The sequence below is a fragment of the Vulpes lagopus genome, chromosome 8 (genome assembly GCF_018345385.1).
Source record: "Vulpes lagopus strain Blue_001 chromosome 8, ASM1834538v1, whole genome shotgun sequence".
NCBI lineage: Eukaryota > Metazoa > Chordata > Mammalia > Carnivora > Canidae > Vulpes > Vulpes lagopus.
Genome location: NC_054831.1, coordinates 27984674 through 28006141, shown reverse-complemented (window position 1 = coordinate 28006141; position 21468 = coordinate 27984674). Strand labels below are relative to the sequence as shown.

Genomic DNA, 21468 nt, shown 5'->3' with positions numbered 1-21468 from the left:
ATATCCCATGAGAAGTACCATGATGGAGAGCTAACTGATTTCAGGATTGGACCGTTAAGTAGTTGTCGCATCCTAGGTTTTGCTCTCGAAAGATGAGTGACCTTCAACAAGTTATTTCACTTATCTGAGCTCAGTAACCTCATATGTAAATTGACAATGACAGTAGCAGCCACCTTACAAGGTTGCTAGGAGGATTAGAAATAGCAAGAGTATAAAGCACTTAGCAGTTGCTCAAGAATTGAGTAGTAGCAGGAATAGTAAGAGTAGTATCAGGCCATCTAATATGTTTTGGGATAGAATGAGGAAAGATAAAAATGTATAGCTTTGATAAACAGAGTCTATGTCAAAGGAAAATGGCAAAAGAGAACTTGGCAAAATCTCTGGTAATCCTGAGAGCAAAGAATTCTGTGTGTGATGTGTCAGCATTTAGCGGGAGAGCAGCCATCATGACCATTATAAGATTAGATACTAAAAAACAACAACAAAAAAAACCACACATTAAATTAAATATTTACATTTTGGAACCTCCAGAAAGCAGGACAATATTTTCTCAGAAGCTCCTGCTATATGCTTGAAGGAACACAAGTACTGTTTATACTCCACACATATTGGATGCACTATAAAATGACAGATTGGGGACAGGTCAGAGCAAAAATGTGACAGAGGTAGAGCTAAATGGACTTCTGCAAGTCTCTCTGGGACATAACTTTCTTAAAGGAAAATACAACAGCGCTAATTGTACCTAATCACTGTCCCATCATGTTAAATCCAGGCTTGGAACAGATTTCACAAAGTGCTCTAACAACAGGAAGCCAGGCTACAAACATCATCCCTGCATTAGGAAGGATTTGTAGGATTCTCTTTGCTGAAAAATGATAGATGGCCTAAGCAGGCATGTCATTTCCTATTTTGTGCTTTCATTTTTCAGACCAAATTGCACTAAACCACAAAACCATCGTGTGCCCCATGATCGATGTCATTGACCACAATCATTTTGGGTATGAGGCACAAGCTGGGGATGCCATGCGAGGCGCCTTCGACTGGGAAATGTACTACAAAAGAATCCCCATCCCTCCAGAGCTCCAGAGGGCAGATCCCAGCGACCCTTTTGAGTGAGTAGTGGCTGAGGGAGGGGCCATGGGAGAGAGGGCAGGTAATTCATTTCAGACATGTCAACTTGATACCTGTGAGGAAAATTATCTCTAATAAAATGGATGAAAACAGGTGGTGACAATATCCACACCTTGGAGAAAAGTCAGACCTACAAGTTGTAGCAAATTACAAGCTGCGCTGAAAACATGGATCACCCCTTGTCAAACTTTGCTAGGCATCAGACGAAGTGTGCCTCTATGAGACTCAGGAAAATGCAGAGTTCACTGAAAATGCATATTCCCTATGTAGATACTCTCCCAGAATCCTCTCCTTCTCTTCAGTTCTCTCTATTCTTTTGCCTTTTCCCTAAGAATCATTTGAATTAACTATTTTACTTCATGTTTATTGGAAAATTATATAAATATGCAGCAGTGTTTAAGCCTCTCTTTACACTCTGTTGGGAATTTAAAGGGAAAGCAGTCCTTTTGAGTAGGTGCTCTCATACCTTAAACTTGGGCAATTCAATCAAAATGATATATCCAATGTAATCATTGATAACCCTGCCATTAATTTAAGTTCTATATAGATAAGAATCTGCAATAATCTTTTGGTTTCTACAAAGTTAAGTCCTTTTTTTTCCAGTGTGGACATGAGAATTGTGCATGTCAAGAAAAAGAAAAAATATATATATATTTAGCTTACTTTGGCCAACTCTTAGGACCATAAATGGTGAATGGTTAACTTTGTTCAAAAGTTAGCCCAGAGACTGCCCAAGGCATACTATGATCTATTTCTCAGACTGTACCCTTTCGATCATATTAAAATTGTCACAACTTTAAAACTGTTATATATGTTTTCTCAGGACAAGAAAAATGTCTGTGATTGAAACTTTGCATACTTTCTAAAGGTCTGTTTAAAATGTGTTAAAATCAATAATGTCTTTTCATTAATAATATGGCCAGTAAAGGTTTCAGTGGAGAAGCTCCCAAGCATAAAAACCACTTCTGTAACATTAACCCTTTAAACTACAAAAAATAAATTATAAACATCGGGAAAATGTTTCTTGCAATTCTAGTCTCTAGAGAGATAAACTCTCAGGAAAGCTGAGGGGATTTCTGAAAACAGTAGCCTGATAGAAAGGGAGACATAAATGATTTCTTTGGTAATATGAAGCACGCCTATCAAGTATCCAGAATTTCTGAAGGCCTCATCATACTCTGAAATTGCTGGAGAGTTTTTTGAGAAGAAATTATAAACTCCCATTGTTTCTCTTTCAAATGCTTTGGCCAAGATTTCAAGGACATTCAAAACTACTAGAAAAGGTCTTTAGAGATGGAGTTTCCAGTAAGCATTTGAAGAGGGCTGGAGAGATGTTCATTGGGCTTTCCTGAAGTTAGCCATCCAAAAACCTTGGCAACAGGGCTTATGGGAAGGATTTAAAGCCAGGTTGAGGTTTGGGGGAGGATACTACAGGATCCTAAATATGGTGAAACTGCCATTGGATGGCAGCTGACTGGGGAAGACCATAGTCTGATTTCTGCTCCCTGAGGCTGCCATGTTTTCAGGGCTAGTATTCACTGAAGATGATTTTCCAAATACTCTAATAGTGACTGGCTTATAATGACCTTTTACTTTGCTTCCACTGCAGTAGCTGAGTGGGGCTCCTGCTTTGGCCAGAAACTGGTTCACACTGCCTACCAAGGGAATCTGAGTTGGGGAAAATTATGAAAGTATACTCAGTCCCTGCACTGACAGTTGAAATGTTTTGTCAGGCAGACCCTGGCTGTGGCTATCACCCTATCAGGCACCTTGCTTAACCCCAGAGCTTGCAGAGTTGGTGACTTTCAGAATTAAATTACCTCTTGTTCCTGTCACCTACTTCGGCAGATGCTTTCCGTCAAAGATTGCATTTGTCTCTTGAATACTACTGCTTTTCTGGCTTTTAAGTCCCTTTGATTCCTAGGAATGTGGACACTTTAGCCTTTTGTAATAAATGTAGCTTCCAAGAGATGTCCACTTTGATCTTAAAAATTGCATTTGCCTTTCTGATAATAAAAGAATGGTTACCCAAGCAGCTATGAGCAGTGTATCAGCAATTCCATTATCTCCATAGTCACCTGTATGTGTTCATAAACAGGCAGACGTGCTTTAGGCTAAAACTTGCTTCTCTAGTTGCAAAGCTTTAAGATACACAGAGTGAATGCAGTCTATGTAAATATCTCTCTCATGGACTTTCATGCTTCAAGTGGCTTCTACGAGGGGTGTGTGATTTTCTATGGGAGGCGGGGAGAGGAGGCTAAAAAGACAAGAAGAAAGGAAGTGAAGAGGAATATGAAAATGCATCTCAAGCCCCAGGACTTTCCATGCAATATATGTGCAAACTTTATCGTTTTGCAACAAGTTTATCAAATGTCCGAAGGGGCAAGATCTTCATTTTCTCATTTATTCTGCCATTATTGAGTTTCTGGCTGTATTGGCTATAATAGTGGGTTTTCTTAATCTGCAAATCCTGTGAAATTAGTGGGGCATGAACAGTAATTATTAATGAACTGAATTGATAATTTCAGGGTATTATACTAATGCATCTGTGTTATTTCTCAAATATTTGGCTTAAGTTACAATGCATATATGGGTCAGGGTATAAACTGCATTCCTCAATATAGGTTACATGGTTGAAAGAGTTCAAAATCTATCAACTTCCTAAAATGGGAATCAAGGCCTTCAACAATCTGCCTAGGAGGGGAAAGGAGAACTTGCAGATAACTTGGAACACAAGAAAAGATTTATTTACATTTGCAAAGGGATATGGTTTTCAGACAAACTGCTCCTAGAATATGAGAGAAAACACTATTTGTAGTTCAAATTATCATATGGCAATAACAATTCTAATTGGATTGAATACATCTGAAAAACATTCTTGTCTTCTGAAAAAAAATGCAGTACTCGCTTTTTCTGATGGCTTATATCATGATGTAATGCTTTTAGGAAATTCTTGTTATCCGTGGATTTTATAGTTTCCTTATTCCTGGTTTATCTCTAATCCCGGGCACTTAGTAATGTAAACTTTTTCTGCATGACAAAACACAATATGCTCCTTTAGTTCATGATGACAAAGAGGAAGATGTTCATTTGCTTTCTGACCACTAACTTACTTCTCCAATCTTATCTCAGGATCTAAAAGTTTAGAAAAGACCAAGAAGAAATTATCTTATACAACTTCCCTTTAATATAAGCAACCACTAGACAATGTCCAAGAAAGGAGACTGGCCTCTTTTTGGACTTGTGAGGAAAGTAGCATTTGCTACCTCAAAAGATGGTACATTCCATTAGACCAATGGACAGAAACTTTTTCCCTTATACTAGGGAATCTGCTTCCCTAATCCCAAATTGTCCTACTTAAGATACAAGGAATGTCTAATTTCTCTTTGATGATAGAGCTGTTAAAAGTATTTTAAAACAGCTGATATGCTTATTCCTCCAAGGGGGAAAAAAAAGGAACTTCTTTTCCTTTTCTGGGCTCAATACCTCCATGCCTTTCAGGTACTCCACAATCCTGTGAAAGTTCATGCTCATTGATGTAAATGTTCAACATAGGTCAATTCACTTTACTACTGTAGTCTCATCCCCATTTCCCCAACTTGTTCACATGGATAGCATGAAATAGTCCATTTACTGTTATCAGGGACTCAGGCCCTAAGGTATGAGTCTGTCAATCATAGAAATAAAGTTAATTTCTAGGGAATTTGCACTCCTAGATATCATGCTTCCTTTTGCCTAAGTTCTCAAGATCAATTCAGCAGCCCATTCAATTTTCAACTTTGTTGTATTTTTCAGAATCCACCTATCTCCTGTCATTGATTTGCAGATAAATTACCTTCATTTGGTCAGTCTTCCTCAGGCAGATCTTCACAATTCCTCAAGGACTTCTAAAACTTGGAGTTTTAGTCATCATGAATGGAACTCCTATATGTGGTCATTAGAAAGGACACACATTCTCTATTGTCTACCCATATATATCATCGATTTCCAAAATTTAAAGAATAAGGATATCTACACCTGAGGGGAGAATAACTTTACAGGCTACAAATGCCCATTTATTGTCTCAGAAACCCCTATGTCCACAGACACATCATTTTGAATGCAGTGACTCCTCATCTAGGCCAGTTCCTAACCTACAAATACCTCAAGGCATGAACAGTAATGCTCTTAGCAGGGTGTGAGAACAGCTGAGATCTACTTGGTGCTCTGCTCAGAAGACCATGGAGTCAGGTTTGTGTTGACTAGCAGGAAGAAGAAGGGGTTCTTTCACCTTTGGTGGGCACAAAAGCTTCACTTTATTAATACAAAGAAGAGAACAATTGACAATGAAGTTACTTGTTGCCTGGAGTAAACTAGCTTTTGTCAGATTTTAAGGATTGCCTTGATTAACATTCAAAATGTTAACATCTCCCTTGGGTAAATTCCAATGGGGATTGAGTAACACCTTAGTTTACTCAGAATTTGAAAGGAAAGATAATCTCTTTTACTCAAAGCTTTTTCCATGTGGTTTTGATCAAATATTGGTCACCCTGAATTGAATCAAAATTAGTAAGGAATAAAACTGTCTCCCCATAGAAAAAGGAACTGGTCAAATCATGAACTTACTATATAGGATGTAAAGAAAGAAAAGGTGACTTCAAAGGTCTTCTCCACTTTCATCTTGCGAATTGAATCTGATATTGCTCATTTTCCCTTTTTTTCTGTTCAGCCCTTATTGGGCCACTTTAACAGGTGGCCATCTGTTTGGTTGGGTAGGAGAATGTTCTTTCACTCTACTTCTCAAGCTAAATCAATATTCTCATGAATTTTGCTGTGATCTCCAAGTGCATGCTTCCACACTTTGCCCCCTTTCCTCAAAAACTGAAATTGATGCCCACAATCTGCCACAGGCCTCAACCTCCAAACAGATAATTCTCTATGAATGAGGTTTTAAAATTGTAGTCTCAAACTTTTAAGGGGACTAGGTTGAAAAATACACTCATCAATTTAGTCTAGTGATGAATTCCAGGAGTGAAATAGGACTTTAGCTTTCCAAAACCTTGCTTGAACTTCACATTATTCCAGAAGACAATTTATCTAGCCAAATAACATGTCTCAATAAGCCTATGCAATATGCAATACAAAACCTAACATTAGTCTAGCATTTCACACTATGTAAAGCACTTCATCACATTATCTAATTAATCCCTTGTAATATCTGTGGCACAGGAAAAAGTAGCTATTGTTATTTTTCCGATTCTGCAAATAAAGAGACAGTGAAAAAATTAACTAATAAGAGGCAACTTCAGGATTTCAATCGACATCTTCATTGATTCATTCAGATCTCAAATTTTGGGTTTAATCAATCTCATAGGATTCAAATCAATGCTTTCTTTCATTCATTCAGAGTTTAAATCCTAGAGGTAATCAATACTTTTCCTCTCCTTTGCAGAGAAACTTAAGCACCCATTAAGTGAAATAGTTTTATCAATTAATGTCTCATAGTGAGCCTGTAATGAGAGCAAGAAAAGAACCAGATTGCCTCATTGCTCGTACTGTGTTCTTATCGGTAGACCGAACTAGAGCTGGTAGGTTGAAAATGTCAGCTTTCAGTTTCTTCCTAATGAAGGGAAATGTCAACAATGCCAGCTTCTGATCTGTTTATAACAAGATCTAATTCAATATTTGACAACCGCAAAAGGACAAAATGTTTAGGGGAAAATGCTGCCAAATTCCTAACTGGTGTCCTAACTACAGAGGGTGAGAATAAAGGAACAGAAATGGCTCAAGGGTCTTAAAAACTAATTAAAACATTGAATAAAATCGATCTTCCTCAAAAGCCCCAAATGAAATCCCACTGAAGACTTTTTTTCTTAAACGCGAAGTAAAATACTGTTTCACAGCAAACTTGTTAATTACCGGTCTCTCCCATCTGAAGACCCCTCCTCATGGCTTGCTGTCTCTGGGCTCTTCGGCCGTCCTAGTCCTGGATTTCTGGGGGAATCACCATCTATAAACAATTCTCACTAATGGATCATGAGAATACTTCTCCCTTCTCAGGTCTGCTCCCCAGAAAATGATTTCCTTGCCTCCTTCTCCATTGGGAATGATCTTTACCGCAGGAAGATGCTCCCTACTATTTTCTTCTATCTTCAGCATCCAGAAAAACATTAGCAAATTAATTCCTAACTTAACAATCACTGCCATTATTCTAGTGGTGCAGTCCTGTTCTTTCCTTTACCCTGCTCTCTTGAGATAGCAGGGTTTTTGAGGCAACTCTGGCTTTTTGGTGCCCCCTTTCTGGTTTCTAAGCATGGGTTTGGACTTTTGAAACTTTTGTTTCTACCATTGCTCCTGTGAAGAGTTATTGAATGACAGGAGACCTAGAAGGTCTTACTATTTTGAAAGGAAGTGAAACTTAGTCCTTCATCCTGAGAGAGATTTTTATCCCTGTTTACCAGTCGCCCAGGACTGTGGTCCCAGTGGGACCCTGGGTCACCCTACTCTTCTCTACCCAAACATTGCCATGACTGTTGTTCTAACTAGCTCCCATCCTTTTCTATGGTAACATAATCTCTTGAACCTTGGACTTCCCATTCTTTTTTTTAAACATTTTATTTATTTATTCATGAGAGACATAGAAACAGAGGCAGACATAGGCAGAAGGAGAAGCAGGCTCCCCACAACTTGATCCCAGGACCCCGGGATTACAACCTGAGCCAAAGGCAGACACTCAACCACTGAACCACCCAGGTGCCCCTGGACTTCCAACTCTTATTCTTGGTCTTGCTTCAATACTGCCAGGTTAGTTAGCCCCTTTGTCGCCAGACTTGAGACTGAATTTCTCATTTCATGCACCCCCGGGCAGAATCAGCCAATCACCTCCAGACCTCCAGGGCCATCCAACAGTTATCAGTAAACCTGTACCACTTAAGACTTAGCAATGGCTTCCTATGTGCCAAAGAACTGTGGAGCTCACAATGGGTTGTCCATTTACCAATTCTTTTGACCATGAACCACTTTCCTGTGCTTCCCAAACAGGTGTCCTCAGTCCATGTTTCCATCTCATGTTTGATAACTGTTTTCCATGTCCTTCCCCCCACTTCCCAAGATGTGACCTGATTCTACCTGCATTCACTCCTTATCTGGATTATTTTATGAGTTCTATGCTCTGTGATATAATTACACTCTGACCAGATCTCCTGTTTGTGAAACCCCAGTTGTCTCTCACCAAACTTCTACTAGCATTTACCGGAGGAGAAAACCTCCATGAACTTGTGGAAGTATTGTCACAGCCTAGTAGTCAAGGTTCAGCCATATTTACTCTTCCCATGACAACCTCACACCAGAGTGTGGCAAAACTGAACAGAACCCTCTTTCATCACCCAACTCTCTCCTCTCCTAGCAAACAGGAATATAGACTCAAGGCTTGCACACTGTCAGCTTTATTTTCTTACCTGAGGCTTCCCTGCTGAAATACTTGCTCCAGCTCTGCTGTCTTCTTCACTTCCTCCTCCAAGCAACCCCTCCTCTTTTCTGCTCTATTTATTGCTAATACAGGTACTAGAATGGAAACTCCATGAGGATAGGGAGGACTATTTTGTTCAATTTCTTCAGCCCTGCATCACTAGTACCTAGTTCCTGCTAATAACAGGCACTCAATAAGTATTTATTGAGTGGATGAAATAAATATTAAGTTCAGGAGAGGAAATGATCCAACAAGGCTGTGTGTATTTGAAGAAAAGGTGAGCTTTTCAGAAAAAGTAGCTAAGGAAGTGCTATGGCACAGTATTTGCTAAACACAATATTCATAGGGTTTCACGACACAGACTCATTTGAATACAATGGAAATTCTTACAGGGGAGTGATAGAAAATAAAAATAAATAAACACATTCTGGTTGAAACCAATCTTCAGAAGGATTTTGTTCTGCACATAGAAAAAAGAGAGACGGTAAAGGAATGCTTTAAGAAAAGCTATCTGGAAGCAGAAGGCCTTTCTGGAATAACATATTATAAATAACACAATCATTTTTAAAACCACAATACAGAAAGTAACAAAATCTTTAACAAAGAGGCAAATTCTCAATAAAGTAATGATATTAGCCTTTCAGTTCTATTTCTAACAAATACCAAGAGTCTATAAGATCTTGAGCTAATAAAGCCTGAGTGGCTCAGTAGGTTAAGCATCTGGACTCTTGATCTCAATTTGGGTCTTGATCTGAGGAGTTGTGAGTTAAGCCCAATGTTGGGCTCCATGGAGCCTATTTAAAAACCAAAATCTCAGGCTGTCTAGATTCTGGGCAACATCTACAACCCATTGGAGCAGTGCACTATGAAGGAGCTGCCAGAAAGGCTATGCTTGAGTGCCGGCTGGAGGGACCAGTGGACTTGGTGAAGATTATGGTCTTAGAGGGTAGATAAGCATAACAAGCTTGGACAACAGGTACAGATCTGAAGGTCTAGGTAAAAAATAAATCTTTACATGGGGTGTTCAGTGGAAGCCTTGAATGTTTATATGGAAAGAAATGATGAATTGTAGAATCTGTATCCAGTAGTCAGATGGCCAAGGCTTCATGATGCTGAGATGACATTGGGCCTGAGCAAAGAATCAGAGGAGAGAAGGGTTTATGACTTGACCAAAGAGCTGGACAGTAGGCAACTAAAAAACTCTAGTCCTAAACTCTCTATATGGAAATAGAACACATTTGGCTGCAAGGGCTATTGGTCTGAACCCAATTCCATTATATATATCACTATTATTATCTTATATTATTATTTTATATTTTTACAATGATTATGTTATAATTATGATGGTTATATTGCCATCATATATACAATTACTATTACATAAGTTTTGCTTATAAATCACTTCAAATTGTTTTTCAAAGAGAAAGCATAGATATGAATCATAGGAGCAAAAGAAAAGAGACAAAGCCTGGCTTTGAGTCTCTGCTGATGTCTTCTGAGGTAGGTAGTCTTCATCCAGATCACATGCAGCGGTCGGTGAATGTCTCAGTCCAATCAGGTTGCTATAAACAAAATATCGCACATTGAGTGGTTTATAAACAACAGAAATTTAGTTCTCACAGTTATAGAGACTGAGAAGTCCAAGATCAAGGCACTGGAAGATTTGGTGGTGGTGGGAGGCCTCTTCCCAGTTCACAGTGGTGTTGGGAGGGATCCCTCTCCTCCAGCAGAAGGGGCAAGGGAGCTTTCTGGTTTCTTTTTCATAAGGGTGCTAATCCCATTCATGAGGGCTTCATCCTCATGATCTAATCACCTCCCAAGCTCCCTGCCTCTAAACACCATTGCACTGGGGGGCTAGGTTTCATATGAATTGGGGGGAACACAAATATTCAGTCCACAGCAGTGAGACTGTGCTCAGAGCAGAGTCATACATACAACTGAAAAGATTCAGAAATGAGGCAATTCCTATCTCAATTCTCTAAGAAAGTTAGAGCAAAAATAAAATAGAGTAATGCATATACTCCCCTTGAGTCATATTAGAAAAGTAATATAATTTTATTTGCTTACCTGTAACTGAAATAGTTGGTCTTTATTGTTTGGTGTTCCAATTATCTATTTGTTGCCCAGGAGCAGTACCTAGAGTGAGGCCACATTCATGGAAGTCATGTTCACTGGTTTTAATCAAGACCATCATTCTTCCCATCGAAGAAATAATCAGAACATGGTTGTAACGCCAAATGGCAGGGATAATATTTGGAGTTTTGTTTGTTTGGTTGGTTGGTTGGTTTGGGGGTTTTGGGCTTTTTTTAATCTAATATTTCTTAGGTAGATCCATCCGGAACTATGTTAAGAAGGAGAGAATGTCTGTTTTTGTTTCTTGGAGTGCTAGTAAAAATTGGACAAAATGAACTTTGAGAAAGGGAGATTACATAGCATAACTCACTGGAAAGGCAGTGACCCAGCCACCTGTCAGGATGGAAGGCCTCATGCTGGCTGGGTGGTGGTGAGCCAAGGTCTTCAAGCTATAGTCTCTCACCCAAAAGTGACCTGGAGGACACCTTCCAGGTCAAACCCTCTTCAGTTATGGAACTCTGTGGCAACACCAAGATGTCTGTTGTTTACATTTCTTCATCCCACGTTTTGGCTTGTTCTTCCATCAGTGGGAGCAAGAATGGAAGACAAAGAGTGAACTTGGCCTAAATCTGGCTTATGGAGTCAGCTGAACCAGCGCAGTGAAGCAGAAGATTCAAAAGGCCAGACAGGTTTCCAGGCTGCACCAGACTGGGAGGAAAACTTATCCAGGGCTTTCAGAAGTGGTACACAAAGGAAGAAATTGAGCAAAGAAAGACAAGTTAGAAGTTAAATGAGACCCCCTAAAAAAGAATTTCGTCATTAGCCAGAAAAGAGGAAGCTGGCCTGAATGGCATAAGTGGAAGCTAACAGTGAAGGGCAAGGCAGTGTGTGACCAGCAAGAGAAAGTTGGGGTCCATGCTTCCATAATGCCAACGTGGGAGCAGGCGATAGACATCCTATCTCTCTCCAACTCCACAAGTTTAAAAGTTAGAGAAGAAAACAGACCTGCCAAGTATTTTTCATTTGGTTAACACCACCCCAAGAATTAAATTTGTATTTTGTATAGTAATAAAAATCAGCATCTGGACAATAATTCTAGCTTATAGGACAGGTCTCGAACATACAGTCACAACTCAAATGCAGGAAAGTGTAACCTTCATCTCTATAATTGAACCCAACAGAGCTGCCGAGCCCTGCTTCCATGAGAGTGAGCAGGTCTGCTCCTGGCACATGCAGGGCCCAGGCCAAGAGTGCAAGCAAAGGCCTAGGTGGCTTATGTCTAAACGTTTAGAAGTTATGCATCAAACTAGCACCCTACTGAATTTTGTTCTATCCTACTATCTTGATAAATAAACCCATAAATCAACCTGGAGGGCCAGATGTGTGTAGAATTCCCCTGTGAAGCTCTACGGGTTGTTACCGCAGTCTGCAGCAATATGGCCGCACATGGCTGACCTCTTTCTCATTCGGCTTGTTCTGCCTGCATCTTGACAGCCTGTGGGGACATGCGGGCTGAAGCCCACATGTGCTATTCCATCCACAAAAATAGCCATCCTTTGGGCACCCCTCAGGTTGAAGCATAAACTCCAAGCCACAGATGGGGATCAAAGGAGATGTCACAGGCCTTAGAAGCAGGCTTGGAACGCTTTGTATAAAGAAAAATGCAAACTCCCGTACATAGTTTATAAGAGGTTTGTAGGGGTACATCTCTTAGCCTCAGGGGTGACCCATCCCATGGGGGGGGGGGGAACATTCAAAGTTGTTCAGAGCATGGTCTCTCCTTACTGGGTCTGAGGTCACTGGACAGCAGTGAGCCCTTGATCTCACCAAGAAGACACCTTCTGATCCAGAATTTGGTCTCTTTCAGGTAGTTCCCAGTCAATTCTCAATTCAGATCCAGTCCATCAAAAATCTAAGTCCATATGAGGATTGTTTTCCTTTCCAAATTGCTCAGCTCAGATTTCTTCTAGTCTCCTTCTCCCTGGGATGGCATCCTGGTACTAGGGATTGTCATGATAGGGGACATGGGCTCTCTAAAGTTTTGTATTTTTTGCTAACCTCCTCTGGATTCAGATTGCATGTAGCAGATCTTTAAAAAGAGGTCTTTGTCCTCACTGAATACCTTGCTACAGTGTCCACTGCTGTCACATCTCTGTCTTGTCTCTTGGCATGGTATGACCACCCTCCCTTTGACTTGGCCTTATCTAAGTTCTAAGATTTTATTAAATACTAGTCCTGGAGACCCAGTTGCATGCTCTAACTGATCCCTAGCTTTGGTTTGTTCAGCCCTAAACCTCAGAGATGGGTTCTTTCCCTACATCGTGTCTATCTTGTCAGCTATTCTGGATTTCAAGTCTTGTTTATGTACCTCTTGGCCCTTTCCCAGACAGACAAGAAGAACATCTGGCTGTCCTCCACACATATGCAGGCTACGGGGACCTAGAAGGCCCTATCTCATGCCCCAAGTCTAACTAACCACGTCATACCACCCATTCATGCTAATAAGCTGCCTCGTGTTGGTCCAGGACCCCTCTTCTAGCTTCCAGTAGCCTCCTGCATTCCTTTTCTTGGGGACATATCATGCCAATCCTCCAACTTCAGTGATGTTCTCCTACGTGTCTTCACAATGTCTTCCTCTGTATGTGTATTAGATGAAACGTAGGGAAGAAAAGTTACAAGATAAGAGAGGGGAATGCAGATATCTACCACCCAACCAAAAGCATTGTGGAAGCAGGGAGAACAGATGGAGAGAAGGAGAGAAACAGGGCTCCGTCCACAAGGTCAGCAAAGAGCATGTCTATGCATCTGGCTGTGCCTTAACCACTTCACACAGTAATTGCTGATAGTGATAGGTGCTAAATGAGTATTTGTTGGGTGAAGAAATGAGTAGAAAGTATTTACAGGAATACTTTGGTCTGATGAATATTTTCTAACAATTTTATTTTAAAAATTCCGTAGAAGTTCTGGATAACTAAACAACTCTGAGAAACTAAATTAAAGAAATCTAATTCCATAAACTATGCTGAGTCTAAAAAATCAACTAACTTTGGGAGGCTGAAACAACTCCTTGAAAGACACATGCTCCAGTAAAGATTATGTAAGTCCAGAACTTCTTACACACATTCAAATAAATTCCACAGAAAGGCCATTAGACATCAATAACCCAGATAATTTGACCTTAACTAAGGTGATAGAGTGAGTTAAATATAGAGACAAGATATTTATTAAGACTACTCATTTAATAAATTTGGTTAAGAGAGAATTTTAACTAAAGATCCTCTTTTGGTTTATATTTTCAAGTGCAAAATATAAAGGAATTCTTGTATAATGAAGGCTAAATTTTCCTAACTGAGAAAATATATAAGAACGATTGGCATTGAAAAGACGACTGATAGATCAAATCTTTAGAAACATCCTATCTTTTCAATTTGAAATTATTGTAGAAATCTAAACCAGAATGAGACTCCCGTAGCTGTAATGCTAAAGTGAGCCTAAAATAGTCAAAACTGCAGTTGGCACAGGTTATTGTTTGTGTTATGCTGCCACCTGCTGGAAAGAAAGGTAAATTGTTTTAAAAGCCTCAAGGAAAGGTCAAAATCCAGGGCTTTGTAAAGGAACTTTTGACTCTTAAATTAAAGGTACTGCACCCCACAAATCAAGACACATAACCTCCAGGCCGAATGTGTAAAGTGCCGCAAATTGAAGAAAGATAAAATAAACCCTGATTGTAAAATCATCAGGCAGCCACACTGTGGCATTATTTACAGGTGAGTTAATATAGTGACAAAATCTTTTTGATTATCTCGTCTCACAGAGTTCTCCTGAAAGAACAGAGGGACAGAAAAAAGGTAGATCCCAGAGATAAACAGCTGGCATGAGAGGTAGAAAACAAGACTGTGAATCAAAAGGCCTGGGTTCATTGATTTGCCATATGATTAACGAGAATCTGCTGTGCAAGCCTGGGGGCTGCAGTTAATACATTTTGATCTAGAACTCCAGCGTGATAAGAGAAAATTGAAGCCTTGTCTCTGCTCTTCCTGTCTGTCCCCTGATGAAGACAGGGACATAAACAAACACCTGCAAGCATGGTGATTCATCCTAAAGTGGATGCTTGTGCCAACTACTTGGAGTTAATCTGCCAAAAGGGACGGGGGCCAAGAAAAATCAGAGGGGGTAAGCTCCGAGTGGTACCTCTGAAAGATCAGCGCCCAAAGAAGAAGGTGGTAGGAAAGAGTTAGGGAAAGCAGGAGAACAACAGACTTCCCCAGAAAGGACACTGTGAAAAGCACTAGGGAGAAACAGATGGAAAGAGGAGGGACAGACTCTAGTCAGTCATGAAGGGCCAAGAGGAGCCATCACAGGCTTTCAGCATGGCCAGACCTCAGGTTGGCCATTTCCTTAATTTATAATCTCTGAAAATTACTTCTTTAGACCTGATCAATAAAACACAAGAATATTGACCTTGATGGTTGCTGAGGTCCTAAAGCCATTGCACTGAGGTGCAATTCTGAGCACCAAAAAAAAAAGTCTAAAGTGATGTGAGGTTGTCTTCAAGAAACTGTTCGCCTTTGAATGAGGATATACCTATCAGAGGAAATGTTACTATATCCCATCTCCCAAACTATAGGACTCCTAGGAAAACCCAAGCAAAGATTTAAAAAGTTATTAATCATCACTACAAAAATGGCTTTTGTCATCTGTTCAGCCAGTTCTTCAGTAATGGCCAGTTAATGGCCTAGATTTTTTTTTTTATCTTAGACCTCACAACAGTCTTTTAGCTAATAATTCTTATCACCTTCATTTAACTGACGAGAAAATGGTGGCTTGTGCAAATTGAGTGACTTGCTCAAGGTCACACAATTAAGTGGCAGCAGTGAGAGTCACATCTAGATCTGATACCACTCCAACATAGCAGAGCGACTCCCAGATGCCTCAGTATTTCTCTACAACACAAAAGCAGTAATGCTAAAATCTGCCTGTTACACAGTGTGGGAATAGTGGGAAGTTCATTATTTGCTCCCGGGTCTTCAACAACGTGAACCTGGGATTTTAAACAAAGATAGAATAAAGTTCCACTGATGTGCCTTTCCTGTATCACTAGCTTGCTGAAATATTTTAAATTGGACTATCCTAATGCTTTTGAGGCTCTAAAGGGCTTTTTAGTTTAACATTTTTTACTATCTCTACCAGTTACAAACCCCGATTTAATGGTCTGTATCTGTGATAAAGCTTAAATTACTACCATTCTCCACAAAGAAGTATGACTCTAAGAAACAGGCTTAAAAATGCCTCTCTGAAGCGTCTACATTTGCTGAGCAGAACTAACTCCGGGCCAGTCCGTGGGAGGCTGGCCTCCTCAGCCAGCGTGTAACTCAGACCCAGGATTAGACAACGGCCTCTCCGTGATGTGCTTCCATCCTACCAGTTCTGCTCCCAGCGCTGGGTGATGGTGTGGGTGGGTGCTGAGAGTGGGACTTTGTCTGGGCCTTGTTTCCATAGAAACCATACCTTATCAGATCTCTTCAAGGAGAGAGGATAAGATCAACCCTTAGCTGGGATGTTAAGGAAGCACTTCCTATTTCCTATTTCTCTCCCACATCCTATTTCTTCATTCCCACACCTGCCAAATAACTGCCTATACCCTGGCTGAGGAAACCCCAAGTGTTCCTTGAAGCACCCAGCCTGTGCCACTCATCAAAGGTCTATTACTTCAGTATAGGTTCACCTTTCTCCTCTTCCATGAAAATTCCCATTCCTTTAATATGATAACACTGGGGCACCTGGGTGGCTCAGTGGTTAAGCATCTGCCTTCAGCTTACCATGTGATCCCGGGGTCCTGGGATCGAATCCCACATCGGACTCCCTGCAGGGAGCCTGTTTCTCCCTCTGCCTGTGTTTCTGCCTGTCTCTCTGTGTCTCTCATGAATAAATAAATAAAATCATAACAATAATATGATAACACTAAGCAGGGTATTTGATGTTAAATTTTTTTGTTGTTTAAACTAATCCATACTAAAATATGCATCTCTAAAGGTACCTTTTACTTCTAGAACCTGGATGCTTGATTACCCAAGTGAATCCCTCTGAGCTCATTAGGAGATATAGAGAGGATTGTATGATTCTATAGGTGTCTTCCTCAAGACACCAAGATTTTTTTTTCAAATACTGCCAAATGAAATGCCATAATACTACTTAAAAATAATATTCAAAGTACGGTTGCTACTATTAATGATGATGCTTTACATTTGCCTAGCCATTTACAGTTTACAAAATAATTTCGTATGTGTTATAATATCCACTTTATATGCAAGGAAAGAGGTAATTAATGTCTTGTTCAAAGTCACACGGTCAACAGAAGCATAACCAAGAACTTTAAACTCTAATAAGCTTTTTCCATCCACGAGAAATGCTATTTAACAAGTGTTCTAAAAAGAAAACCAAAGATTTAGATGGTGAAATATGTTGCTCAAAACCAGGAAACAGGAAAATGGGCTGCTTCCAAAGTTACCTTCTAACCAACTTGGCAACCTGTGTGCTTAGCTCAGGACCTTTCCATTCCAAGTGACCAAAACTCTGCTCAGACCAGTCTCAGTAGAAAGGGGACTCCATGAACCCATAAAACCCAGTTGTGGGAAAGGCAAGGGTCTCACTTCTACAATAGCTCGACCTGGGACTTGAACACCATCTGGACTCACTTCTGTCTCTGGTCTCTGCTTCTCTCATCCATGTGGCTTCATTTTCCCAGGCTGCCAGACACCAGGGAACGGTAGCCACAGATAGGGCTTATCTCACCACCTTACAAAAGACAAGACTTGTCCCAGCCTGGATCATGGTTGCTCCTGACCCAAGCATTGCTGGCAGAGTGGATTGGCAGCCTCACAGAACCGCATGTGTGCTTGTGTGTGGTAGGGTGTTACTCATTAGGCCAGGGGTGTTCTTCTGGACTGACACAGTAACAAATGTTTGTTACGCTGCATAATCAGGTTCTAAGCTGGATATTGTATCAAGTTCATCAATAGGTGGATTTTTTAAAATTTAAAATGCCCAACATTTCCTCTTCTTCATACTCTGGAAATCCTAGGTTCACAGTTTGTAGGAAAACTGTAATTTAAGAGAGAAATTATCATTTGTCATGTCATGATGCCCATTTGTCATTCTGAAGACACCACTGTCACTAGGTACCAGAGAAACCTTAAATTGAAGAGAAACTAGAGGAGGCGTCTTTTCTTGTCACTCATCTGTGTTCCAGACACAATAGGCTAAGGACACTGGAACCGATGAAATCTGCCATCGTGGTCTGAGAATTGCATTCAGCAGCCCCTGCCCTCCTGGCTTTCATCCCCTGCCTCCCTGGCCCTAGGCTCCTCATTCTCTCACACTTGAGCCACATCAAGATGAGTCAGAAGGATTGAGTTGACCAGGTACTGTCATTTAGAATTAGTGTATAGTCATTCTCTCCCCTGAAGAAGAGCTCCAATACTCAGTCCATTCAGCAGTAACAGAATGTTATAAAGGACTTTTCCGATATCTTGGAATTATAGTTAAAGCCTCAAAACTGGAGACTTTGTTTACTTATCAGTGGATCAAAAAAGCTTGTTCTTGCCACAGAGAGATGCTAAATATCTATGAGAGATGGGAAGAGTCTGCTTTTCCAGGCCCCAACTTAAGAGAAAAGGACCCCAGGGGACCCCTTGAAGGCTTTGAGGAAAGGTCTCTCTTAGACCGTGCCGGGTTATAAAAAAGCATCTGCTCATTCTGGATTAGACAGTGAAAGCATTTCCAGGAGAGTGTCACTTGGCCCGGGAGCATGGAGGCACACGTAAAGACAGGCTGGTGTCTGGTGTTGCGTGGAGCTGTGCAGTGGCTGGAGGGCAGATGGAGCTGCCTGTGATAGCAGGGTGAGAAGGGACAAGCCTGTGCTTTTGCTACTTTTGCCATTTGTCAGGACAAGGATCGGGAGATCTCACATGGGTTATATGGATAAAGAAGCAGCCTTGTAATTCCTTTGAAAGTCTCTCCGAGAAAAATGCCTGCCACGAAAAGAAAGAGTGGGCTGCACTTCCAAGGCAGGAGTTAAGGGAGGTGATCCCAAGAGCTCAGCCTGGCATCGGTAGCACAGCACCCTTGTCCTCATGAGTAACACCCCCGACACGCACACACACATGAACACAAACATGCACATGCATCTGCGAAAGGGCCCACGTTTGGGTCCCTACCATGGCAGAAGGAACCCAGCAAATAAGAAACCTACAGAAAGAACCAATTACATACCAGCTGGATAGGGCCGTTGGCCCTTTTGCTGTGACCCTTTCTTGTCCAGCCCTGGAAGAGCCAGAAGCAAAGTGAATAGAGAAGGTGGAACAGGAAGTATAATGCCTTCTTTATGGCCTGCTCCAGAGCCGCCAGTGAGACCCGTGTGGAGGGTGAAGAAGGGAGAAGCTTGGGGCACCTGGGTGGCTCAGCAGTTGAGCATCTACCTTTGGCTCGGGGTGTGATACCAGGATCCTGCGATCAAGTCCTGCATCGGGCTCCCCATGGGGAGCCTGCTTCTCCCTCTACCTCTCTCTCTGTGCCTGTCATGAGTAAATAAATAAAATATTTAAATGAATAAATAAAGAGAGAAGCTTTAAAATGAATGAAAAATTGAAGCTTTTATTTCTGATTGAATGAGGATATTTTTTTCCACCTGAAAAAGAAACTGCCTGAAGATATCTATAGCCAAAGATCTGGGATGTGCTCAAGATGTCAGGGAAGGACAGGGAGGATGACCTGGCAAAAAGTGCTTGAGAGCTGTCATAAAGAGGTTTCCTGATTGCTCATACCAAGTTCACACTGATCGATAAACTGTCTGTGCTGCGTTTCATCTTTAATTATGTAGTGAAAGGCTTTTCTCTGGGTAAAGGAATTTACAGCAGAGTGAGCATGTGGGAGAAGGATTGATTACTCACAAAATAATATGTGATGACAACTACTTCACATGACCTGGTGCTAGAAAACTCCAGCTGGGGATTGCTGATGCTTGATTTGGGCCTTGGAGGACTAAGGAATCTTGAAAAGGTGGAGAAGGAAGATGAAGCCAGTCCAGCAGTAGGCAATATCATGAGTAGAGTCATGGAGACAGGTCTACACAAAGATCAGTGGCCCAGTAAGATCCGAGTGTTATCTGCATGGGGAATTGTCAGTGCTAAAACCAAAATCATAGTGTGGAGTCCACATATGGTACATTTAAATCTAATCTTAAAACTTCGGATTTTATTCTTTAAATAAAACCCACAGGAGGTTTTTGAGCAGCAGACTGTGCTATCCTATCTATGTTTTTAGGAAAATCACTCCGGAGACAGGGTACAGAGTCCAGGATAGTTGGAGTCGAAAGAAACTGAATGTCCTTGGATTGACCAAGAGGTGAAGGCAGTGTAATGAGAGACAAAATTATGCCTGTGGCTCTAGAAATAGAAGAAATGAGAGGAAGAGATGAGTTCAAGGTAAGGTAGACAGAATTGATCATGACTTTCCTGAATATACTTGCCTCCATGAATATATGACTTCTACAGAAATCATGGGCAAGCTATGCTCTGCTGACTCCCCCGAGCTCAACTAGGCTAATGATGAGTCAACTCTACCTGATAATGAGGCCTTGGCAGTTGGGGGCCACCGTTCCCTTGGGAATAATGGAGTCATCTCTCCTGCCCAGCAGTGCTAAGGGCAAAAACAACTGTCTTCCTCCTCCAGCCCCCAAAAGAATGGGAGAAAGTCTCTACTCCAGCTCCTGGCTACCAGGTAGACAATGGGAGGCTACCCCGCTTCATTTAGCATGGCCTTTCAGTATTTCTGCAATGATGGACGGAAAAGAGAAGGCATTGGCATGAATGTTGCTTGTGATAAATTTCCCCTCACCTGGAGAAATGTTTGTGACCACCACAACCAGAGACACTAATCATGATCTCACAAGCTGTCAGTTTTCATTTCCCTTGCTCACACCCAGTTAAAGTCCTCAGTGGATATTCTTACAGAGACTGGGGAAGTTTCTGAAGTATTCTTCAAAAATAAAACTGTGACTTTATGCTGTGCCTTCTCTTAAGCCTGATTATATCGGCCTGTGTTTGGGAAATGACTGTCAGTTACCCTTGCAAAGGCTTCCTATGAGTTGTGGCAGTTAGGTCAAATTAGATACAGAAGCCCAGACATCCTGAAGAGGAGAAAAATCAATGTAAATAAATGTAATTTCTAAATAAAATATGCTTTCACCTAATTGAAAAGTCATTATCAATTAGTCAAATACAATTTTAATCAGACATGAATGATTGAGGAATTCTATATTCAGAGGAAGAACATAGGTTGGCATTTTAAAATTCTCATGTCTCATGCCATTAGCCTTGAAACTCTTTTACCAGGTAACTGAGGTGTGAGTTTTAATTCCCAATATCAAACCAAGAATAAAATTATTTTAATTATGGTCAACTGGGTAAGGCACATTGACGATCTAATTGCTAAGCAGTAATTCTGTATTCTGTCCCTGGGAGACAACACCTGAGCCAAGAACTTCAATAATTCATTAAAGCACTTCCCTGTGCATCAATTAACAAATCATGTGCCTTGATTACTTTACTTAGGGAAAGTTACCCTTGTGAAAAAGACTTTTACCAATCATCAAAACATGAAAAAAAAAAAAAAGAAAAGAAACCTCTAACCTATTCTACATTTGATTTTAATAGGAAGAGTATAAAATCTTCCAATAGCCCTACTATCTAGAGTATAAAAGCCGAAGGCAGTAAGTGAGATATTTGCAAGGTGTGCAGCCCAACCACCTTTATGCAGAA

General features: G+C 40.8%; 1 protein-coding gene across 1 annotated transcript in view; it reads left to right on the top strand.

The window, feature by feature from the left end:
* Positions 1 to 21468, top strand: part of GALNTL6 (polypeptide N-acetylgalactosaminyltransferase like 6) — a 1140566-nt gene that overhangs the window by 940821 nt on the left and 178277 nt on the right. Inside the window, exon 7 of the mRNA XM_041767135.1 lies at positions 929 to 1112. Coding sequence (XP_041623069.1) covers positions 929 to 1112 — 184 coding nt within the window. The remainder of the gene's footprint in view (positions 1 to 928; positions 1113 to 21468) is intronic.